Raw genomic sequence first — 26,282 nt, 5'->3', positions numbered from 1 at the left:
AATGTACGGGGGTGCGCTATATAAGGTACAGGGTGGAGCGTATATAATGTATGGGGGAGCGTATATAAGGTAAGGGGTGGAGCGTATATAATGTATGGGGAGCATATATAAGGTACAGGGTGGAGCGTAAATGTATAGGGAGCGTATATAAGGTACAGGGTGGAGCGTATATAATGTATGGGGAGCGTGTATAAGGTACGAGGTGGAGCGTATATAATGTATGGGGAGCGTATATAAGGTACTGGGCGGAGCGTATATAATGTATGGGGAGCGTATATAAGGTATGGGGTGGAGCGTATGTAATGTATGGGGAGCGTATATAAGGTACGATATGGTGCGTATATAATGTATGGGGAGCGTATATAAGGTACGGGGTGGAGCGTATATAATGTATGGGGGAGCGTATATAAGGTACTGGGTGGAGCGTATATAATGTATGGGGGTGCGTATACAAGGTACTGGGTGGAGCGTATATAATGTATGGGGAGCGTATATAAGGTACGGGGTGGAGCGTATATAATGTATGGGGGAGCGTATATAAGGTACGGGGTGGAGCGTATATAATGTATGGAGAGCGTATATAAGGTACGGGGTGGAGCGTATATAATGTATGGGGAGCGTATATAAGGTACAGGGTGGAGCGTATATAATGTATGGAGAGCGTATATAAGGTACGGGGTGGAGCGTATATAATGTATGGAGAGCGTATATAAGGTAAGGGGTGGAGCGTATAAAATGTATGGGGAGCGTATATAAGGTACAGGGTGGAGCGTATATATTGTATGGGAGAGCATATATAAGGTACAGGGTGGAGTGTATATAATGTATGGGGAGCGTATATAAGGCACGGGTGGAGCGTATATAATGTATGGGGGAGCGTATATAAGGCACGGGGTGGAGTGTATATAATGTATGGGGGAGCGTATATAAGGTACGGGGTGGAGCGTATATAATGCATGGGGAGCGTATATAAGGTACGAGGTGGAGCGTATATAATGTATGGGGAGCGTATATAAGGCACAGGGTGGAGCGTATATAAGGTAAAGGGTGGAGCGTATATAATGTATGGGGGAGCGTATATAAGGTACAGGGTGGAGCGTATATAATGTATGGGGGTGCGTATATAAGGTACTGGGTGGAGCGTATATAATGTATGGGGAGCGTATATAAGGTACGGGGTGGAGCGTATATAATGTATGGGAGAGCGTATATAAGGTACAGGGTGGAGTGTATATAATGTATGGGGATCGTATATAATGTATGGGGGAGCGTATATAAGGTAAGGGGTGGAGTGTATATAATGTATGGGGGAGCGTATATAAGGTACGGGGTGGAGCGTATATAATGTATGGGGAGCGTATATAAGGTACGGGGTGGAACGTATATAAGGTACCGGGTGGAGCGTATATAATGTGTGGAGGAGCGTATATAAGGTACAGGGTGGAGCGTATATAATGTATGGTGGAGCGTATATAAGGTACGGGGTGGAGCGTATATAAGGTACAGGGTGGAGCGTATATAAGGTACAGGGTGGAGCATATATAATGTATGGGGAGCGTATATAAGGTACTGGGTGGAGCTTATATAATGTATGGGGAGTGTATATAAGGTACCGGGTGGAGTGTATATAGTGTATGGGGGAGCGTATATAAGGTGCGGGATGGGGCGTATATAATGTATGGGGGAGCGTATATAAGGTACAGGGTGGAGCGTATATAAGGTACGGGGTGGAGTATATATAATGTATGGGGAGCATATATAAAGTACGGGGTGGAGCATATATAATGTATGGGGAGCGTATATAAGGTACGGGGTGGAGCGTATATAATGTATGGGGGAGCGTATATAAGGTACAGGGTGGAGCGTATATAATGTATGGGGGAGCGTGTATAAGGTACTGGGTGGAGCGTATATAATGTATGGGGGAGCCTATATAAGGTACGGAGTGGAGCGTATATAAGGTACCGGGTGGAGCGTATATAGTGTATGGGGGAGCGTATATAAGGTGCGGGATGGAGCGTATATAATGTATGTGGGAGAGTATATAAGGTACAGGGTGGAGTATATATAATGTATGGGGAGCGTATATAAGGTACGGGGTGGAGCATATATAATGTATGGGGGAGCGTATATAAGGTACGGGGTGGAGCGTATATAATGTATGGGGGAGCGTATATAAGGTACAGGGTGGAGCGTATATAATGTATGGGGGAGCGTATATAAGGTACTGGGTGGAGCGTATATAATGTATGGGGGAGCCTATATAAGGTACAGGGTGGAGCATATATAATGTATGGGGGAGCCTATATAAGGTATGGAGTGGAGCGTATATAAGGTACCGGGTGGAGCGTATATAGTGTATGGGGAGCGTATATAAGGTGCGGGATGGAGCGTATATATTGTATGTGGGAGCGTATATAAGGTACAGGGTGGAGTATATATAATGTATGGGGAGCGTATATAAGGTACGGGGTGGAGCATATATAATGTATGGGGGAGCGTATATAAGGTACGGGGTAGAGCGTATATAATGTATGGGGGAGCGTATATAAGGTACAGGGTGGAGCGTATATAATGTATGGGGGAGCGTATATAAGGTACCGGGTGGAGCGTATATAATGTATGGGGAGCGTATATAAGGTACGGGGTGGAGCGTATATAATGTATGGGGTGGCTTATATAAGGTACGCGGTGGAGCTTATATAATGTATGGGGGTGCGTATATAAGGTACGGGGTGGAGCGTATATAATGTATGGGGGTGCGTATATAAGGTACCGGGTGGAGCGTATATAATATATGGGGGAGCATATATAATGTACAGGGTGGAGCGTATATAATGTATGGGGGAGCATATATAAGGTACAGGGTGGAGCGTATATAATGTTTGGGGGAGCGTATATAAGGCACGGGGTGGAGCGTATATAATGTATGGGGGAGCGTATATTAGGTACTGGGTGGAGCGTATATAATGTATGGGGGTGCGTATATAAGGTACAGGGTGGAGCGTATATAATGTATGGGGGAGCGTATATAAGGTACGGGGTGGAGCGTATATAATGTATGGGGGAGCGTATATAAGGTACTGGGTGGAGCGTATATAATGTACGGGGGAGCGTATATAAGGTACGGGGTGGAGCATATATAATGCATGGGGAGCGTATATAAGGTACGAGGTGGAGCATATAATGTATGGGGAGCGTATATAAGGTACAGGATGGGGCGTATATAATGTATGGGGAGCGTATATAAGGTACAGGGTGGAGCGTATATAATGTATGGGGGAGCGTATATAAGGTACGGGATGGAGCGTATATAATGTATGGGGAGCGTATATAAGGTACGGGGTGGAGCGTATATAATGTATGGGGAGCGTATATAAGGTACGGGGTGGAGCGTATATAATGTATGGGGAGCCTATATAAGGTACAAGGTGGAGCGTATATAATGTATGGGGAGCGTATATAAGGTACGAGGTGGAGCTTATATAATGTATGGGGAGCGTATATAAGGTACGGGGTGGAGCGTATATAATGTATGGGGGAGCGTATATAAGGTACGTGGCGGAGCATATATAATGTACGGGGGTGCGCTATATAAGGTACAGGGTGGAGCGTATATAATGTATGGGGGAGCGTATATAAGGTAAGGGGTGGAGCGTATATAATGTATGGGGAGCATATATAAGGTACAGGGTGGAGCGTAAATGTATAGGGAGCGTATATAAGGTACAGGGTGGAGCGTATATAATGTATGGGGAGCGTATATAAGGTACTGGGCGGAGCGTATATAATGTATGGGGAGCGTATATAAGGTACGGGGTGGAGCGTATGTAATGTATGGGGAGCGTATATAAGGTACGATATGGTGCGTATATAATGTATGGGGAGCGTATATAAGGTACGGGGTGGAGCGTATATAATGTATGGGGGAGCGTATATAAGGTACTGGGTGGAGCGTATATAATGTATGGGGGTGCGTATACAAGGTACTGGGTGGAGCGTATATAATGTATGGGGAGCGTATATAAGGTACGGGGTGGAGCGTATATAATGTATGGGGGAGCGTATATAAGGTACGGGGTGGAGCGTGTATAATGTATGGGGAGCGTATATAAGGTACGGGGTGGAGCGTATAAAATGTATGGGGGAGCGTATATAAGGTACGGGGTGGAGCGTATATAATGTATGGAGAGCGTATATAAGGTACGGGGTGGAGCGTATAAAATGTATGGGGAGCGTATATAAGGTACGGGGTGGAGCGTATAAAATGTATGGGGGAGCGTATATAAGGTACTGGGTGGAGCGTATATATTGTATGGGAGAGCATATATAAGGTACAGGGTGGAGTGTATATAATGTATGGGGAGCGTATATAAGGCACGGGTGGAGCGTATATAATGTATGGGGGAGCGTATATAAGGCACGGGGTGGAGTGTATATAATGTATGGGGGAGCGTATATAAGGTACGGGGTGGAGCGTATATAATGCATGGGGAGCGTATATAAGGTACGAGGTGGAGCGTATATAATGTATGGGGAGCGTATATAAGGCACAGGGTGGAGCGTATATAAGGTAAAGGGTGGAGCGTATATAATGTATGGGGGAGCGTATATAAGGTACAGGGTGGAGCGTATATAATGTATGGGGGAGCGTATATAAGGTACAGGGTGGAGCGTATATAATGTATGGGGGTGCGTATATAAGGTACAGGGTGGAGCGTATATAAGGTACGGGGTGGAGCGTATATAATGTATGGGGGAGCGTATATAAGGTACAGGGTGGAGCGTATATAATGTATGGGGAGCGTATATAAGGTACTGGGTGGAGCGTATATAATGTATGGGGAGCGTATATAAGGTACTGGGTGGAGCGTATATAATGTATGGGGAGCGTATATAAGGCACAGGGTGGAGCGTATATAAGGTAAAGGGTGGAGCGTATATAATGTATGGGGGAGCGTATATAAGGTACAGGGTGGAGCGTATATAATGTATGGGGGAGCGTATATAAGGTACAGGGTGGAGCGTATATAATGTATGGGGGTGCGTATATAAGGTACAGGGTGGAGCGTATATAAGGTACGGGGTGGAGCGTATATAATGTATGGGGGAGCGTATATAAGGTACAGGGTGGAGCGTATATAATGTATGGGGGTGCGTATATAAGGTACTGGGTGGAGCGTATATAATGTATGGGGAGCGTATATAAGGTACGGGGTGGAGCGTATATAATGTATGGGAGAGCGTATATAAGGTACAGGGTGGAGTGTATATAATGTATGGGGGAGCGTATATAATGTATGGGGGAGCGTATATAAGGTAAGGGGTGGAGTGTATATAATGTATGGGGGAGCGTATATAAGGTACTGGGTGGAGCGTATATATTGTATGGGAGAGCATATATAAGGTACAGGGTGGAGTGTATATAATGTATGGGGAGCGTATATAATGTATGGGGGAGCGTATATAAGGCACGGCGTGGAGTGTATATAATGTATGGGGGAGCGTATATAATGTATGGGAGTGCGTATATAAGGTACAGGGTGGAGCGTATATAATGTTTGGGGAGCGTATATAAGGTACGGGGTGGAGCGTATATAATGTATGGGGGAGCGTATATAAGGTACTGGGTGGAGCGTATATAATGTATGGGGGAGCGTATATAAGGTACAGGGTGGAGCGTATATAATGTATGGGGGTGCGTATATAAGGTACTAGGTGGAGCGTATATAATGTATGGGGAGCGTATATAAGGTACGGGGTGGAGCGTATATAATGTATGGGAGAGCGTATATATGGTACAGGGTGGAGTGTATATAATGTATGGGGAGCGTATATAATGTATGGGGGAGCGTATATAAGGTACGGGGTGGAGTGTATATAATGTATGGGGGAGCGTATATAAGGTACGGGGTGGAGCGTATATAATGTATGGGGAGCGTATATAAGGTACGGGGTGCAGCGTATATAATGTATGGGGGAGCGTTTATAAGGTACAGCGTGGAGCGTATATAATGTATGGGGGTGCGTATATAAGGTACAGGGTGGAGTGTATATAATGTATGGGGAGCGTATATAAGGCGCGGGTGGAGCGTATATAATATATGGGGGAGCGTATATAAGGCACGGCTTGGAGTGTATATAATGTATGGGGGAGCGTATATAAGGTACGGGGTGGAGCGTATATAATGCATGGGGAGCGTATATAAGGTACGAGGTGTAGCGTATATAATGTATGAGGAGCGTATATAAGGTACAGGGTGGAGCGTATATAATGTATGGGGAGCGTATTTAAGGTACAGGGTGGAGCGTATATAATGTATGGGGGAGCATATATAAGGTACAGGGTGGAGCGTATATAATGTATGGGGGAGCGTTTATAAGGTACAGGGTGGAGCGTATATAATGTATGGGGGTGCGTATATAAGGTACAGGTTGGAGCGTATATAATGTATGGGGGTGCGTATATAAGGTACTGGGTGGAGCATATATAAGGTACGGGGTGGAGCGTATATAATGTATGGGAGAGCGTATATAAGATATAGGGTGGAGTGTATATAATGTATGTGGAGCATATATAAGGTACGGGGTGGAGCGTATATAATGTATGGGGAGCGTATATAAGGTACGGGGTGGAGTGTATATAATGTATGGGGGAGCGTATATAAGGTACTGGGTGGAGCGTATATATTGTATGGGAGAGCATATATAAGGTACAGGGTGGAGTGTATATAATGTATGGGGAGCGTATATAATGTATGGGGGAGCGTATATAAGGCACGGCGTGGAGTGTATATAATGTATGGGGGAGCGTATATAATGTATGGGAGTGCGTATATAAGGTACAGGGTGGAGCGTATATAATGTTTGGGGAGCGTATATAAGGTACGGGGTGGAGCGTATATAATGTATGGGGGAGCGTATATAAGGTACTGGGTGGAGCGTATATAATGTATGGGGGAGCGTATATAAGGTACAGGGTGGAGCGTATATAATGTATGGGGGTGCGTATATAAGGTACTGGGTGGAGCGTATATAATGTATGGGGAGCGTATATAAGGTACGGGGTGGAGCGTATATAATGTATGGGAGAGCGTATATAAGGTACGGGGTGGAGTGTATATAATGTATGGGGAGCGTATATAATGTATGGGGGAGCGTATATAAGGTACGGGGTGGAGTGTATATAATGTATGGGGGAGCGTATATAAGGTACGGGGTGGAGCGTATATAATGTATGGGGAGCGTATATAAGGTACGGGGTGCAGCGTATATAATGTATGGGGGAGCGTTTATAAGGTACAGCGTGGAGCGTATATAATGTATGGGGGTGCGTATATAAGGTACAGGGTGGAGTGTATATAATGTATGGGGAGCGTATATAAGGCGCGGGTGGAGCGTATATAATATATGGGGGAGCGTATATAAGGCACGGCTTGGAGTGTATATAATGTATGGGGGAGCGTATATAAGGTACGGGGTGGAGCGTATATAATGCATGGGGAGCGTATATAAGGTACGAGGTGTAGCGTATATAATGTATGAGGAGCGTATATAAGGTACAGGGTGGAGCGTATATAATGTATGGGGAGCGTATTTAAGGTACGGGGTGGAGCGTATATAATGTATGGGGGAGCATATATAAGGTACAGGGTGGAGCGTATATAATGTATGGGGGAGCGTTTATAAGGTACAGGGTGGAGCGTATATAATGTATGGGGGTGCGTATATAAGGTACAGGTTGGAGCGTATATAATGTATGGGGGTGCGTATATAAGGTACTGGGTGGAGCATATATAAGGTACGGGGTGGAGCGTATATAATGTATTGGGGAGCGTATATAAGATATAGGGTGGAGTGTATATAATGTATGGGGAGCGTATATAAGGTACGGGGGAGCGTATATAAGGTACGGGGTGGAGTGTATATAATGTATGGGGGAGCCTATATAAGGTACAGGGTGGAGTGTATATAATGTATGGGGAGCGTATATAAGGCGCGGGTGGAGCGTATATAATGTATTGGGGAGCGTATATAAGGCACGGGGTGGAGCGTATATAATGTATGGGGGAGCGTATATAAGGTACTGGGTGGAGCGTATATATTGTATGGGAGAGCATATATAAGGTACGAGGTGGAGCGTATATAATGTATGGGGAGCGTATATAAGGTACAGGGTGGAGCGTATATAAGGTACAGGGTGGAGCGTATATAATGTATGGGGGAGCGTATATAAGGTACAGGGTGGAGCGTATATAAGGTACAGGGTGGAGCGTATATAATGTATGGGGGAGCGTATATAAGGTACAGGGTGGAGCGTATATAATGTATGGGGGAGCGTATATAAGGTACTGGGTGGAGCGTATATATTGTATGGGAGAGCATATATAAGGTACGAGGTGGAGCGTATATAATGTATGGGGAGCGTATATAAGGTACAGGGTGGAGCGTATATAAGGTACAGGGTGGAGCGTATATAAGGTACAGGGTGGAGCGTATATAATGTATGGGGGAGCATATATAAGGTACAGGGTGGAGCGTATATAATGTATGGGGGTGAGTATATAAGGTACAGGGTGGAGCGTATATAATGTATGGGGGAGCGTATATAAGGTACAGGGTGGAGCGTATATAATGTATGGGGGAGCGTATATAAGGTACAGGGTGGAGCGTATATAATGTATGGTGGAGCGTATATAAGGTATGGGGTGGAGCATATATAATGTATGGGGAGCGTATATAATGTATGGGGGAGCGTTCATAAGGTACAGGGTGGAGCGTATATAATGTATGGGGGTGCGTATATAAGGTACGGGGTGGAGCGTATATAATGTATGGGGGAGCGTATATAAGGTACTGGGTGGAGCGTATATAATGCATGGGGGAGCGTATATAAGGTACAGGGTGGAGCGTATATAATGTATGGTGGAGCGTATATAAGGTATGGGGTGGAGCATATATAATGTATGGGGAGCGTATATAATGTATGGGGGAGCGTTCATAAGGTACAGGGTGGAGCGTATATAATGTATGGGGGAGCGTATATAATGTATGGGGTGGAGCATATATAATGTATGGGGAGCGTATATAAGGTACGGGGTGGAGCGTATATAATGTATGGTGGAGCGTATAGAATGTATAGGGAGCGTATATAAGGTACGGGGTGGAGCATGTATAATGTATGGGGAGCGTATATAAGGTACGGGGTGGAGCGTATATAATGTATGGGGGAGCGTATATAAGGTACGGGGTGGAGCGTATATAATGTATGGAGAGCGTATATAAGGTATGGGGTGGAGCATGTATAATGTATGGGGAGCGTATATAAGGTACAGGGTGGAACGTATATAATGTATGGGGGAGCGTATATAAGGTAAGGGGTGGAGCATATATAATGTATGGGGGAGCGTATATAATGTACGGGGTGGAGCGTATATAATGTATGGGGGAGCGTATATAATGTACGGGGTGGAGCATATATAATGTATGGGGAGTGTATATAAGGTACTTGACGGAGCGTATATAATGTATGGGGGTGCGTATATAAGGTGCGGGGTGGAGTGTATATAATGTATAGGGGAGCGTATATAAGGTACGGGGTGGAGAGTATATAATGTATGGGGGTGCGTATATAAGGTACGGGTGGAGCGTATATAAGGTACTGGGTGGAGCGTATATAGTGTATGGGGGAGCATATATAAGGTACTGGGTGGAGCGTATATAATGTATGGGGAGCATATATAAGGTACGGGGTGGAGCGTATATAATGTATGGGGAGCATATATAAGGTACGGGGTGGAGAGTATATAATGTATGGGAAGCGTATATAATGTTTGGGGGAGCGTATATAAGGTACGGGGTGGAGTGTATATAATGTATGGGGAGCGTATATAAGGTACGGGGTGGAGAGTATATAATGTATGGGAAGCGTATATAAGGTACAGGGTGGAGTGTATATAATGTATGGGGAGCGTATATAAGGTACGGGGTGGAGCGTATATAATGTATGGGGGAGCGTATATAACGTACGGGGGGGAGCGTATATAAGGTACGGGGTGGAGCGTATATAATGTATGGGGAGCATATATAAGGTACGGGGTGGAGCATATATAATGTATGGGGAGCGTATATAAGGTACAGGGTGGAGCGTATATAATGTATGGGGAGCATATATAAGGTACAGGGTGGAGCGTATATAATGTATGGGGAGCATATATAAGGTACAGGGTGGAGCGTATATAATGTATGGGGAGCGTATATAAAGTACGGGGTGGAGCGTATATAATGTATGGGGAAGCGTATATAAGGTACTGGGTGGAGCGTATATAATGTATGGGGGAGCGTATATTAGTTACTGGGTGGAGCGTATATAATGTATGGGGGAGCGTATATTAGTTACTGGGTGGAGCGTATATAATGTATGGGGGAGCGTATATAATGTATGGGGAGCGTATATAAGGTACTGGGTGGAGCTTATATAATGTATGGGGGAGCGTATATTAGTTACTGGGTGGAGCGTATATAATGTATGGGGGAGCGTATATTAGTTACTGGGTGGAGCGTATATAATGTATGGGGGAGCGTATATAATGTATGGGGAGCGTATATAAGGTACTGGGTGGAGCGTATATAATGTATGGGGGAGCGTCTATAAGGTACTGGGTGGAGCATATATAATGTATGGGGAGCGTATATAAGGTACAGGGTGGAGCGTATATAATGTATGGGGGAGCGTATATAAGGTACAGGGTGGAGCGTATATAATGTATGGGGGAGCGTATATAAGGTACAGGGTGGAGCGTATATAATGTATGGGGGAGCGTATATAAGGTACTGGGTGGAGCTTATATAATGTATGGGGGTGCGTATATAAGGTACAGGGTGGAGCGTATATAATGTATGGGGGAGCGTATATAATGTATGGGGGAGCGTATATAAGGTACTGGGTGGAGCATATATAATGTATGGGAAGCGTATATAAGGTACAGGGTGGAGTGTATATAATGTATGGGGGAGCGTATATAGTGTATGGGGAGCGTATATAAGGTACGAGATGGAGCGTATATAATGTATGGGGAGCGTATATAAGGTACGGGGTGGAGCGTGTATAATGTATGGGGTGGAGCGTATATAATGTATGGGGAGCGTATATAAGGTACGAGATGTAGCGTATATAATGTATAGGGAGCGTATATAAGGTACGGGGTGGAGCGTATATAATGTATGGGGAGCGTATATAAGGTACGGGGTGGAGCGTGTATAATGTATGGGGGTGCGTATATAAGGTACGGGGTGGAGCGTATATAATGTATGGGGGAGCGTATATAAGGTACGGGGTGGAGTGTATATAATGTATGGGGGAGCGTATATAAGGTACGCGGTGGAGCGTATATAATGTATGGGGAGCATATATAAGGTACGGGGTGGAGCATATATAATGTATGGAAAGCGTATATAAGGTACGGGGTGGAGCGTATATAATGTATGGGGAGCGTATATAAGGTACAGGGTGGAGCGTATATAATGTATGGGGAGCGTATATAAGGTACAGGGTGGAGCGTATATAATGTATGGGGAGCGTATATAAGGTACGGGGTGGAGCATATATAATGTATGGGGAGCGTATATAAGGTACAGGGTGGAGCGTATATAATGTATAGGGAGCGTATATAAGGTACGGGGTGGAGCGTATATAATGTATGGGGGAGCTTATATAAGGTACGGGGTGGAGCGTATATAAGGTATGGGGGAGCGTATATAAGGTACAGGGTGGAGCTTATATAATGTATGGGGGAGCGTATATAAGGTACGGGGTGGAGCGTATATAATGTATGGGGAGCGTATATAAGGTACGGGGTGGAGCGTATATAATGTATGGGGGAGCGTATATAAGGTACAGGGTGGAGCGTATATAATGTATGGGGGAGCGTATATAAGGTACAGGGTGGAGCGTATATAATGTATGGGGGTGCTTATATAAGGTACGGGGTGGAGCGTATATAATGTATGGGGAGCGTATATAAGGTACGGGGTGGAGTGTATATAATGTATGGGGAGCGTATATAAGGTACTGGGTGGAGCGTATATAATGTATGGGGAGCGTATATAAGGTACGGGGTGGAGTGTATATAATGTATGGGGGAGCGTATATAAGGTACGGGGTGGAGTGTATATAATGTATGGGGGAGCGTATATAAGGTACGGGGTGGAGCGTATATAATGTATGGGGAGCGTATATAAGGTACGGGGTGCAGCGTATATAATGTATGGGGGAGCGTTTATAAGGTACAGCGTGGAGCGTATATAATGTATGGGGGTGCGTATATAAGGTACAGGGTGGAGTGTATATAATGTATGGGGAGCGTATATAAGGCGCGGGTGGAGCGTATATAATATATGGGGGAGCGTATATAAGGCACGGCTTGGAGTGTATATAATGTATGGGGGAGCGTATATAAGGTACGGGGTGGAGCGTATATAATGCATGGGGAGCGTATATAAGGTACGAGGTGTAGCGTATATAATGTATGAGGAGCGTATATAAGGTACAGGGTGGAGCGTATATAATGTATGGGGAGCGTATTTAAGGTACAGGGTGGAGCGTATATAATGTATGGGGGAGCATATATAAGGTACAGGGTGGAGCGTATATAATGTATGGGGGAGCGTTTATAAGGTACAGGGTGGAGCGTATATAATGTATGGGGGTGCGTATATAAGGTACAGGTTGGAGCGTATATAATGTATGGGGGTGCGTATATAAGGTACTGGGTGGAGCATATATAAGGTACGGGGTGGAGCGTATATAATGTATTGGGGAGCGTATATAAGATATAGGGTGGAGTGTATATAATGTATGGGGAGCGTATATAAGGTACGGGGGAGCGTATATAAGGTACGGGGTGGAGTGTATATAATGTATGGGGGAGCCTATATAAGGTACAGGGTGGAGTGTATATAATGTATGGGGAGCGTATATAAGGCGCGGGTGGAGCGTATATAATGTATTGGGGAGCGTATATAAGGCACGGGGTGGAGCGTATATAATGTATGGGGGAGCGTATATAAGGTACTGGGTGGAGCGTATATATTGTATGGGAGAGCATATATAAGGTACGAGGTGGAGCGTATATAATGTATGGGGAGCGTATATAAGGTACAGGGTGGAGCGTATATAAGGTACAGGGTGGAGCGTATATAATGTATGGGGGAGCGTATATAAGGTACAGGGTGGAGCGTATATAAGGTACAGGGTGGAGCGTATATAATGTATGGGGGAGCGTATATAAGGTACAGGGTGGAGCGTATATAATGTATGGGGGAGCGTATATAAGGTACTGGGTGGAGCGTATATATTGTATGGGAGAGCATATATAAGGTACGAGGTGGAGCGTATATAATGTATGGGGAGCGTATATAAGGTACAGGGTGGAGCGTATATAAGGTACAGGGTGGAGCGTATATAAGGTACAGGGTGGAGCGTATATAATGTATGGGGGAGCATATATAAGGTACAGGGTGGAGCGTATATAATGTATGGGGGTGAGTATATAAGGTACAGGGTGGAGCGTATATAATGTATGGGGGAGCGTATATAAGGTACAGGGTGGAGCGTATATAATGTATGGGGGAGCGTATATAAGGTACAGGGTGGAGCGTATATAATGTATGGTGGAGCGTATATAAGGTATGGGGTGGAGCATATATAATGTATGGGGAGCGTATATAATGTATGGGGGAGCGTTCATAAGGTACAGGGTGGAGCGTATATAATGTATGGGGGTGCGTATATAAGGTACGGGGTGGAGCGTATATAATGTATGGGGGAGCGTATATAAGGTACTGGGTGGAGCGTATATAATGCATGGGGGAGCGTATATAAGGTACAGGGTGGAGCGTATATAATGTATGGTGGAGCGTATATAAGGTATGGGGTGGAGCATATATAATGTATGGGGAGCGTATATAATGTATGGGGGAGCGTTCATAAGGTACAGGGTGGAGCGTATATAATGTATGGGGGAGCGTATATAATGTATGGGGTGGAGCATATATAATGTATGGGGAGCGTATATAAGGTACGGGGTGGAGCGTATATAATGTATGGTGGAGCGTATAGAATGTATAGGGAGCGTATATAAGGTACGGGGTGGAGCATGTATAATGTATGGGGAGCGTATATAAGGTACGGGGTGGAGCGTATATAATGTATGGGGGAGCGTATATAAGGTACGGGGTGGAGCGTATATAATGTATGGAGAGCGTATATAAGGTATGGGGTGGAGCATGTATAATGTATGGGGAGCGTATATAAGGTACAGGGTGGAACGTATATAATGTATGGGGGAGCGTATATAAGGTAAGGGGTGGAGCATATATAATGTATGGGGGAGCGTATATAATGTACGGGGTGGAGCGTATATAATGTATGGGGGAGCGTATATAATGTACGGGGTGGAGCATATATAATGTATGGGGAGTGTATATAAGGTACTTGACGGAGCGTATATAATGTATGGGGGTGCGTATATAAGGTGCGGGGTGGAGTGTATATAATGTATAGGGGAGCGTATATAAGGTACGGGGTGGAGAGTATATAATGTATGGGGGTGCGTATATAAGGTACGGGTGGAGCGTATATAAGGTACTGGGTGGAGCGTATATAGTGTATGGGGGAGCATATATAAGGTACTGGGTGGAGCGTATATAATGTATGGGGAGCATATATAAGGTACGGGGTGGAGCGTATATAATGTATGGGGAGCATATATAAGGTACGGGGTGGAGAGTATATAATGTATGGGAAGCGTATATAATGTATGGGGGAGCGTATATAAGGTACGGGGTGGAGTGTATATAATGTATGGGGAGCGTATATAAGGTACGGGGTGGAGAGTATATAATGTATGGGAAGCGTATATAAGGTACAGGGTGGAGTGTATATAATGTATGGGGAGCGTATATAAGGTACGGGGTGGAGCGTATATAATGTATGGGGGAGCGTATATAACGTACGGGGGGGAGCGTATATAAGGTACGGGGTGGAGCGTATATAATGTATGGGGAGCATATATAAGGTACGGGGTGGAGCATATATAATGTATGGGGAGCGTATATAAGGTACAGGGTGGAGCGTATATAATGTATGGGGAGCATATATAAGGTACAGGGTGGAGCGTATATAATGTATGGGGAGCATATATAAGGTACAGGGTGGAGCGTATATAATGTATGGGGAGCGTATATAAAGTACGGGGTGGAGCGTATATAATGTATGGGGAAGCGTATATAAGGTACTGGGTGGAGCGTATATAATGTATGGGGGAGCGTATATTAGTTACTGGGTGGAGCGTATATAATGTATGGGGGAGCGTATATTAGTTACTGGGTGGAGCGTATATAATGTATGGGGGAGCGTATATAATGTATGGGGAGCGTATATAAGGTACTGGGTGGAGCTTATATAATGTATGGGGGAGCGTATATTAGTTACTGGGTGGAGCGTATATAATGTATGGGGGAGCGTATATTAGTTACTGGGTGGAGCGTATATAATGTATGGGGGAGCGTATATAATGTATGGGGAGCGTATATAAGGTACTGGGTGGAGCGTATATAATGTATGGGGGAGCGTCTATAAGGTACTGGGTGGAGCATATATAATGTATGGGGAGCGTATATAAGGTACAGGGTGGAGCGTATATAATGTATGGGGGAGCGTATATAAGGTACAGGGTGGAGCGTATATAATGTATGGGGGAGCGTATATAAGGTACAGGGTGGAGCGTATATAATGTATGGGGGAGCGTATATAAGGTACTGGGTGGAGCTTATATAATGTATGGGGGTGCGTATATAAGGTACAGGGTGGAGCGTATATAATGTATGGGGGAGCGTATATAATGTATGGGGGAGCGTATATAAGGTACTGGGTGGAGCATATATAATGTATGGGAAGCGTATATAAGGTACAGGGTGGAGTGTATATAATGTATGGGGGAGCGTATATAGTGTATGGGGAGCGTATATAAGGTACGAGATGGAGCGTATATAATGTATGGGGAGCGTATATAAGGTACGGGGTGGAGCGTGTATAATGTATGGGGTGGAGCGTATATAATGTATGGGGAGCGTATATAAGGTACGAGATGTAGCGTATATAATGTATAGGGAGCGTATATAAGGTACGGGGTGGAGCGTATATAATGTATGGGGAGCGTATATAAGGTACGGGGTGGAGCGTGTATAATGTATGGGGGTGCGTATATAAGGTACGGGGTGGAGCGTATATAATGTATGGGGGAGCGTATATAAGGTACGGGGTGGAGTGTATATAATGTATGGGGGAGCGTATATAAGGTACGCGGTGGAGCGTATATAATGTATGGGGAGCATATATAAGGTACGGGGTGGAGCATATATAATGTATGGAAAGCGTATATAAGGTACGGGGTGGAGCGTATATAATGTATGGGGAGCGTATATAAGGTACAGGGTGGAGCGTATATAATGTATGGGGAGCGTATATAAGGTACAGGGTGGAGCGTATATAATGTATGGGGAGCGTATATAAGGTACGGGGTGGAGCATATATAATGTATGGGGAGCGTATATAAGGTACAGGGTGGAGCGTATATAATGTATAGGGAGCGTATATAAGGTACGGGGTGGAGCGTATATAATGTATGGGGGAGCTTATATAAGGTACGGGGTGGAGCGTATATAAGGTATGGGGGAGCGTATATAAGGTACAGGGTGGAGCTTATATAATGTATGGGGGAGCGTATATAAGGTACGGGGTGGAGCGTATATAATGTATGGGGAGCGTATATAAGGTACGGGGTGGAGCGTATATAATGTATGGGGGAGCGTATATAAGGTACAGGGTGGAGCGTATATAATGTATGGGGGAGCGTATATAAGGTACAGGGTGGAGCGTATATAATGTATGGGGGTGCTTATATAAGGTACGGGGTGGAGCGTATATAATGTATGGGGAGCGTATATAAGGTACGGGGTGGAGTGTATATAATGTATGGGGAGCGTATATAAGGTACTGGGTGGAGCGTATATAATGTATGGGGAGCGTATATAAGGTACGGGGTGGAGTGTATATAATGTATGGGGAGCGTATATAAGGTACCGGGTGGAGTGTATATAATGTATGGGGAGCGTATATAAGGTACTGGGTGGAGCGTATATAATGTATGGGGGAGCGTATGTAAGGTACGGAGTGGAGCGTATATAAGGTACCGGGTGGAGCGTATATAGTGTATGGGGGAGCGTATATAATGTATGGGGGAGCGTATATAAGGTACAGGGTGGGGAGTATATAAGGTACTGGGTGGAGCGTATATAATGTATGGGTGTGCGTATATAAGGTACAGGGTGGAGCGTATATAATGTATGGGGAGCGTATATAAGGTACGGGGTGGAGCGTATATAATGTATGGGGGAGCTTATATAAGATACAGGGTGGAGCGTATATAATGTATGGGGAGTGTATATAAGGTGCGGGGTGGAGCGTATATAATGTATGGGGAGCGTATATAAGGTATGGGGTGGAGCATATATATAATGATGGGGGAGCATATATAAAGTACAGGGTGGAGCTTATATAATGTATGGGGGAGCTTGTATAATGTATGGGGGAGTGTATATAATGTATGGGGAGCGTATATAAGGTACGGGGTGGAGCGTATATAATGTATGTGGAGCGTATATAAGTTACAGGGTGGAGCATATATAATGTATGGGGGAGCTTATATAATGTATGTGGGAACGTATATAATGTATGGGGAGCGTATATAAGGTACGGCGTGGAGCGTATATAATGTATGGGGGAGCGTATATAATGTATGGGGGAACGTATATAATGTATGGGGTGGAGCATATATAATGTATGGGGAGCGTATATAAGTTACGGGGTGGAGCGTATATAATGTATGGGGGAGCGTATATAAGGTACGGGGTGGAGCGTATATAATGTATGGGGAGCGTATATAAGGTACGGGGTGGAGCGTATATTATGTATGGGGGAGCATATATAATGTATGGGGGAGCGTATATAAGGTACGGGGTGGAGCGTATATAATGTATGGGGGAGCGTCTATAAGGTACGGGGTGGAGCGTATATAATGTATGGGGAGCGTATATAAGGTACGGGGTGGAGCGTATATAATGTATGGGGAGTGTATATAATGTACAGGGTGGAGCGTATATAATGTATGGGGAGCGTATATAAGGTACAGGGTGGAGCGTATATAATGTATGGGGAGCGTATATAAGGTACTGGGTGGAGCGTATATAATGTATGGGGAGTGTATATAATGTACAGGGTGGAGCGTATATAATGTATGGGGAGTGGATATAATGTACAGGGTGGAGCGTATATAATGTATGGGGAGTGTATATAAGGTACAGGGTGGAGCGTATATAATGTATGGGGAGCGTATATAAGGTACTGGGTGGAGCGTATATAATGTATGTGGAGCGTATATAAGGTACGGGGTGGAGCGTATATAATGTATGGGGAGTGTATATAATGTATGGGGAGCGTATATAAGGTACGGGGTGGAGCGTATATAATGTATGGGGAGTGTATATAATGTATGGGGAGCGTATATAAGGTACGGGGTGGAGCATATATAATGTATGGGGAGCGTATATAAGGTACGGGGTGGAGCATGTATAATGTATGGGGAGCGTATATAAGGTACGGGTTGGAGCGTATATAATGTATGAGGAGCGTATATAAGGTACAGGGTGGAGCGTATATAATGTATGGGGGAGCTTATATTACATGGGGGAACGTATATAAGGTACGGGGTGGAGCGTATATAATGTATGGGGAGCGTATATAAGCTACTGGGTGGAGCGTATATAATGTATGGGGGAGCGTATATAAGGTACGGGGTGGAGCGTATATAATGTATGGGGGAGCGTATATAAGGTACGGGGTGGAGCATATATAATGTATGGGGGAGCTTATATTACATGGGGGAACGTATATAAGGTACGGGGTGGAGCGTATATAATGTATGGGGAGCGTATATAAGCTACTGGGTGGAGCGTATATAATGTATGGGGAGCGTATATAAGCTACTGGGTGGAGCGTATATAATGTATGGGGGAGCGTATATAAGGTACGGGGTGGAGCGTATATAATGTATGGGGAGTGTATATAAGGTATGGGGTGGAGCATATATAATGTATGGGGAGTGTATATAAGGTACGGGATGGAGCGTATATAATGTATGGGGAGTGTATATAAGGTACGAGGTGGAGCGTATATAATGTATGGGGAGTGTATATAAGGTACGGGGTGGAGCGTATAAAATGTATGGGGAGCGTATATAAGGTACAGGGTGGAGCGTATATAATGTATGGGGAGCGTATATAAGGTACGGGATGGAGCGTATATAATGTATGGGGAGTGTATATAAGGTACGGGATGGAGTGTATATAATGTATGTGGGTGCGTATATAAGGTATGGGGTGGAGTGTATATAATGTATAGGGAGCGTATATAAGGTACGGGATGGAGCGTATATAATGTATGGGGGTGCGTATATAAGGTATGGGGTGGAGTGTATATAATGTATAGGGAGCGTATATAAGGTACGGGATGGAGCGTATATAATGTATGGGGGAGCGTATATAAGGTACAGGGTGGAGCGTATATAATGTATGGGGAGCGTATATAAGGTACAGGGTGGAGCGTATATAATGTATGGGGAGCGTATATAAGGTACGGGATGGAGCGCATATAATGTATGGGGGAGCGTATATAAGGTACGGGATGGAGCGTATATAATGTATGGGGAGTGTATATAAGGTACGGGATGGAGCGTATATAATGTATGGGGAGTGTATATAAGGTACGGGATGGAGCGTATATAATGTATGGGGGAGCGTATATAAGGTACGGGATGGAGCGTATATAATGTATGGGGAGTGTATATAAGGTACGAGGTGGAGCGTATAAAATGTATGGGAAGCGTATATAAGGTATGGGGGAGCGTATATAATGTATGGGGGAGCGTATATAAGGTACGAGGTGGAGCGTATATAATGTATGGGGAGCGTATATAAGGTACGGGGTGGAGCGTATATAATGTATGGGGAGCGTATATAAGGTATGGGGGAGCTTATATTACATGGGGGAACATATATAAAGTACGGGGTGGAGCGTATATAAGGTACAGCGTGGGCTGTATATCATGTGGACACTGTTATATGCAATGTCTTTCTCCCTGGTGACTACTACCTTCATCATCTTCAGGGCGCGGACACCGCTTGGCTCATCAGGAGGAGAATGGAGCTGAGGAGGAGGAAGCGGCAGGTGATGCGGGACCGGAGGGTGCGTTACATTTCCAGGGTGGGGGGATATTATAAGTGTCAGCTCTAAACACATGAGAGGATGAGACGGCCGCAGGAGCTTACAGTCTACACATGGGAGAGGCGGAGGCCAGCTTGCGGGTAGAGGCTGAGGCCAGCGTGCGGGTAGAGGCGGAGGACAGCGTGCGGGTAGAGGCAGAGGCCAGCGTGCGGGTAGAGGCGGAGGCTGTGCACAGGTAGATGCGGAGTCAGCGTGCGCAGGTAGAGGTGGAGGCAGCGTCTACAGGTAGAGGCGGAGGCCGCGCGCAGGTAGAGGCAGAGGCAGCGTCTGCAGGTAGAGGCGGAGGCTGTGTGCAGGTAGAGGCGGAGGCAGCGTGCAGAGGCGGAGGTTGTGCGCAGGTAGAGGTGGAGACAGCGTCTACCTGTAGAGGCGGAGGCTGTGCTCGGGTAGAGGCGGAGGCAGCGTCTGCAGGTAGCGGCGGAGGCAGCGTCTGCAGTTAGAGGCGGAGGCAGCGTCTGCAGGTAGAGGCGGAGGCAGCGTCTGCTGGTAGAGGCGGAGGCAGCGTCTGCAGGTAGAGGCGGAGGCAGCGTCTGCTGGTAGAGGCGGAGGCAGCGTCTGCAGGTAGAGGCGGAGGCAGCGTCTGCTGGTAGAGGCGGAGGCAGCGTCTGCAGGTAGAGGCGGAGGCAGCATCTGCAGGTAGAGGCGGAGGCAGCGTCTGCAGGTAGCGGCGGAGGCAGCGTCTGCAGGTAGCGGCGGAGGCAGCGTCTGCAGGTAGAGGCGGAGGCAGCGTCTGCAGGTAGAGGCGGAGGCTGTGCGCAGGTAGAGGCGGAGGCAGCGTCTGCAGGTAGAGGCAGAGGCAGCGTCTGCAGGTAGAGGCGGAGGCAGCGTCTGCAGGTAGAGGCGGAGGCAGCGTCTGCAGGTAGCGGCGGAGGCAGCGTCTGCAGGTAGAGGCGGAGGCAGCGTCTGCAGGTAGAGGCGGAGGCAGCGCAGCGTCTGCAGGTAGAGGTGGAGGCTGTGCGCAGGTAGAGGCGGAGGCAGCGTCTGCAGGTAGAGGCGGAGGCTGTGCGCAGGTAGAGGCGGAGGCAGCGTCTGCAGGTAGAGGCGGAGGCAGCGTCTGCAGGTAGAGGCGGAGGCAGCGTCTGCAGGTGGCGGCGGAGGCAGCGTCTGCAGGTAGAGGCGGAGGCTGTGCGCAGGTAGAGGCGGAGGCAGCGTCTGCAGGTAGAGGCGGAGGCAGCGTCTGCAGGTAGAGGCGGAGGCAGTGTCTGCAGGTAGAGGCGGAGGCAGCGTCTGCAGGTAGCGGCGGAGGCAGCGTCTGCAGGTTGAGGCGGAGGCAGCGTCTGCAGGTAGAGGCGGAGGCAGCGCAGCGTCTGCAGGTAGAGGCGGAGGCTGTGCGCAGGTAGAGGCGGAGGCAGCGTCTGCAGGTAGAGGCGGAGGCTGTGCGCAGGTAGAGGCGGAGGCTGTGCGCTGGTAGAGGCGGAGGCAGCGTCTGCAGGTAGAGGCGGAGGCTGTGCGCAGGTAGAGGCGGAGGCTGTGCGCTGGTAGAGGCAGCTCTTGTTTCAGGGACTTTTGTCAACAGAGTTTGCGGTGAGCAGAGAATGGTACAGATTGCTGGGGTAGTAGTGAGGATGATGGGGATACTGTCTAACGATGGAGAGAGGTGGGTAGTGACGGAGGAGGATGAGGGTTGTGATGTTGGGAGGTTCCGCCCCAGAAGCCTCTCACCTTCTATCTCTTCTCTGGCTGCAGGAGTCCATGCTGCTTCCCCCGATCATCGTGTGAGCGCCGGATCCCACCAGTGGCCAGAGAGCGGTGTCCGACTTCGGTGAGCGTGACGTCCTGGGGCGGTGCGCGGTATGGCAGGGTGGTGCGCTTTATGGCCGGCGGTGCGCGATATGGCGGGCGGCGCGCGATATGGCGGGAGGTGCGCGGTATGGCGGGCAGTGCGTGGTATGGCGGGACAAACAGCCAGACTTGTCTTCGTCTGGGGAGAACTGTGACTTTTTGGCCAGGGCCGAGGCGCCTCTTCTCGTGTGTGGCGGTTCACCGGTTGTCTGGCGGTTCTCCAGTTGTCTGGCGGTTCACCGGTTGTCTGGCGGTTCACCGGTTGTCTGGCAGTTCACCAGTTGTCTGGCGGTTCTCCAGTTGTCTGGCAGTTCACCAGTTGTCTGGCGGTTCACCAGTTGTCTGGCAGTTCACCTCTTGTCTGGCGGTTCACCAGTTGTCTGGCAGTTCACCTCTTGTCTGGCGGTTCTCCAGCTGTCTGGCAGTTCACCAGTTGTCTGGCGGTTCTCCAGTTGTCTGGGGTTCACCTCTTGTCTGGCAGTTCACCTCTTGTCTGGCGGTTCACCTCTTGTCTGGCGGTTCACCAGTTGTCTGGGGTTCACCTCTTGTCTGGCGGCTCACCAGTTGTCTGGCGGTTCACCGGTTGTCTGGCGGTTCATCGGTTGTCTGGCAGTTCACCAGTTGTCTGGCGGTTCTCCAGTTGTCTGGCAGTTCACCAGTTGTCTGGCGGTTCACCAGTTGTCTGGCAGTTCACCTCTTGTCTGGCGGTTCACCAGTTGTCTGGCAGTTCACCTCTTGTCTGGCGGTTCTCCAGTTGTCTGGCAGTTCACCAGTTGTCTGGCAGTTCTCCAGTTGTCTGGGGTTCACCTCTTGTCTGGCAGTTCACCTCTTGTCTGGCGGTTCACCTCTTGTCTGGCGGTTCACCAGTTGTCTGGGGTTCACCTCTTGTCTGGCAGTTCACCAGTTGTCTGGCAGTTCACCAGTTGTCTGGCGGTTCTCCAGTTGTCTGGGGTTCACCTCTTGTCTGGCGGTTCTCCAGTTGGCTGGCAGTTCACCTCTTGTCTGGCGGCTCACCAGTTGTCTGGCGGTTCACCAGTTGTCTGGCGGTTCTCCAGTTGTCTGGCGGTTCTCCGGTTGTCTGGCGGTTCACCAGTTGTCTGGTGGTTCTCCAGTTGTCTGGCGGTTCACCGGTTGTCTGGCGGTTCACCAGTTGTCTGGCGGTTCTCCAGTTGTCTGGCGGTTCACCAGTTGTCTGGCGGTTCACCAGTTGTCTGGCGGTTCTCCAGTTGTCTGGCGGTTCACCAGTTGTCTGGCGGTTCTCCAGTTGTCTGGCGGTTCACCAGTTGTCTGGTGGTTCTCCAGTTGTCTGGCGGTTCACCAGTTGTCTGGGGTTCACCAGTTGTCTGGCGGTTCTCCAGTTGTCTGGCGGTTCACCGGTTGTCTGGCGGTTCACCGGTTGTCTGGCGGTTCTCCAGTTGTCTGGCGGTTCACCGGTTGTCTGGCGGTTCACCAGTTGTCTGGCGGTTCACCAGTTGTCTGGCGGTTCACCAGTTGTCTGGGGTTCACCAGTTGTCTGGCGGTTCACCAGTTGTCTGGCGGTTCTCCAGTTGTCTGGCGGTTCACCAGTTGTCTGGCGGTTCATCAGTTGTCTAGCGGTTCACCAGTTGTCTGGCGGTTCACCAGTTGTCTGGGGTTCACCAGTTGTCTGGCTGTTCTCCAGTTGTCTGGCGGTTCATCAGTTGTCTGGCGGTTCACCGGTTGTCTGGCGGTTCTCCAGTTGTCTGGCGGTTCACCAGTTGTCTGGCAGTTCATCAGTTGTCTGGCGGTTCACCAGTTGTCTGGCAGTGCACAGATACCCAGGATCCCCTGTATTTTTAGGTCGGCGCCGCAGCCTGACGGTGACTCTTCTCCTCATCCCCCACATGTCATGGCGCGGGCGGCCGCTGAGATGCGGCAGGAGAGCGCGGAGAGGCCGGAGCCGCCCAGAATCCGCAGGACTTCGGCTGCCCCCACGCTGAGAAGCCTGACGCTCCGGCGGGCGATGCCCATCATCACCGGCAAGTACTGTTTGGTGTCCCCCCTGGCCATAGGTCTCCGCACCGCCAGTGACCCCAGTTCAGACTGACACTGGTCCGGGGCCGGAGAATCGCAGGGTGGTTACGTATCATCTCACCCTCTATGGACCGGAGCCTCCAGTGTAACGTGTGCTGGGAAACACAGACCCCCCGACACCATTATATGTGTCATGTGCCAGATCATATATCAGTGTGTGCTGCGTGTTGGGGTGTGTGCTGTGTGCTGGGGTGTGTCGGGGTGTGTGCTGCGTTCTGGGGTGTGTCGGGGTGTGTGCTGCGTGCTGTGGTGTGTCGGGGTGTGTGCTGGGGTGTGTCGGGGTTTGTGCTGCGTGCTGGGGTGTGTGCTGCGTGCTGTGGTGTGTCGGGGTGTGTGCTGTGTGCTGGGGTGTGTGCTGCGTGCTGGGGTGTGTCGGGGTGTGTGCTGTGTGCTGGGGTGTGTCGGGGTGTGTGCTGCGTTCTGGGGTGTGTCGGGGTGTGTGCTGCGTGCTGTGGTGTGTCGGGGTGTGTGCTGCGTGCTGGGGTGTGTCGGGGTTTGTGCTGCGTGCTGGGGTGTGTCGGGGTGTGTGCTGTGTGCTGGGGTGTGTCGGGGTGTGTGCTGCGTGCGGGGGTGTGTCGGGGTGTGTGCTGCGTGCTGGGGTGTGTCGAGGTGTGTGCTGCGTGCTGGAGTGTGTCGGGGTGTGTGCTGCGTGCTGGGGTGTGTCGGGGTGTGTGCTGGGGTGTGTCGGGGTGTGTGCTGCGTGCTGGGGTGTGTCGGGGTGTGTGCTGCGTGCTGGAGTGTGTCGGGGTGTGTGCTGCGTGCTGGAGTGTGTCGGGGTGTGTGCTGCGTGCTGGAGTGTGTCGGGGTGTGTGCTGCGTGCTGGAGTGTGTCGGGGTGTGTGCTGCGTGCTGGAGTGTGTCGGGGTGTGTGCTGCGTGCGGGGGTGTGTCGGGGTGTGTGCTGCGTGCTGGGGTGTGTCGGGGTGTGTGCTGCGTGCTGGAGTGTGTCGGGGTGTGTGCTGCGTGCTGGGGTGTGTCGGGGTGTGTGCTGCGTGCTGGAGTGTGTCGGGGTGTGTGCTGCGTGCTGGGGTGTGTCGGGGTGTGTGCTGCGTGCTGGGGTGTGTCGGGGTGTGTGCTGCGTGCTGGAGTGTGTCGGGGTGTGTGCTGCGTGCTGGAGTGTGTCGGGGTGTGTGCTGCGTGCTGGGGTGTGTCGGGGTGTGTGCTGCGTGCTGGGGTGTTTCGGGGTGTGTGCTGGGGTGTGTCGGGGTGTGACTGTGTGTATTCTAGGGCGTGGTGGTGTATAGGCTGTGTGCGGAGATGACGGTGTGTGTGCGGAGATGACGGTGTGTGTGCCGCACATGTCCTGTGCTGTGACCCCACTTCTCTCCGCAGACCCCCACTTGCAGTACCCCGGCTCTCTCTCCGGTCTCACCCCGGATCTGGTGGAGATGATCATCGATCACATGATTAAGGAGCGGATTCTGTTTGCTAAGACCCTGGAGCTTTTCTCCGGCTGCGCCGTGCGCGTGATCTCACTGAGCTGCTACCCGTACTGCACCAACGACCTGGTCCGCCAGCTGCGAGTATTCCCGGGCCTCCGCCGCCTGAGCCTCAGCTCCTCCAGCCTCATCACAGGTACAGTGGATCCCTACTCCTACCATCATTAGGGGACGGCCGCTCCTACCTCACTGATCCCTACTCCTCCCATCATTAGGGGACGACCCATCCTTCCTCATTGATCCCTACTCCTCCCATCATTAGGGGACGACCCCTCCTTCCTCACTGATCCTTACTCCTCCCATTATTATGACACGACTTCTCCTTCCTCACTGATCCCTACTCCTCCCATCATTAGGGGACGACCCCTCCTTCCTCACTGATCTCTACTCCTCCCATCATTAGGGGACGGCCGCTCCTTCCTCACTGATCCCTACTCCTCCCATCATTAGGGGACGACCCCTCCTTCCTCACTGATCCCTACTCCTCCCATCATTAGGGGACGACCCCTCCTTCCTCATTGATCCCTACTCCTCCCATCATTAGGGGACGACCCCTCCTTCCTCACTGATCCCTACTCCTCCCATTATTATGACACGACTCCTCCTTCCT

The 26,282-nt window shown here is 48.6% G+C and overlaps 1 protein-coding gene across 8 annotated transcripts in view; it reads left to right on the top strand.

Moving 5' to 3' along the window:
- The window catches only part of LOC141264809 (uncharacterized), a 277,922-nt gene that overhangs the window by 45,686 nt on the left and 205,954 nt on the right, over positions 1–26,282 (top strand). For 7 of the 8 annotated variants that reach the window (XM_073677150.1, XM_073677143.1, XM_073677145.1 and 4 more), the window contains exons 8-11: positions 20,285–20,362; positions 22,088–22,163; positions 24,002–24,180; positions 25,566–25,808. In XM_073677150.1, the coding sequence (XP_073533251.1) occupies positions 20,285–20,362; positions 22,088–22,163; positions 24,002–24,180; positions 25,566–25,808 (576 nt within the window). The remainder of the gene's footprint in view (positions 1–20,284; positions 20,363–22,087; positions 22,164–24,001; positions 24,181–25,565; positions 25,809–26,282) is intronic. The other variant, XM_073677148.1, reaches the window with a different exon arrangement.

The sequence above is a fragment of the Phyllobates terribilis genome, unplaced genomic scaffold (genome assembly GCF_046119375.1).
Source record: "Phyllobates terribilis strain yellow unplaced genomic scaffold, ASM4611937v1 Scaffold_4__5_contigs__length_816908805, whole genome shotgun sequence".
Lineage (NCBI taxonomy): Eukaryota > Metazoa > Chordata > Amphibia > Anura > Dendrobatidae > Phyllobates > Phyllobates terribilis.
The sequence above is the reverse complement of the archived record's forward strand: the minus strand, read 5'-3'. Positions and strand labels throughout refer to the sequence as shown.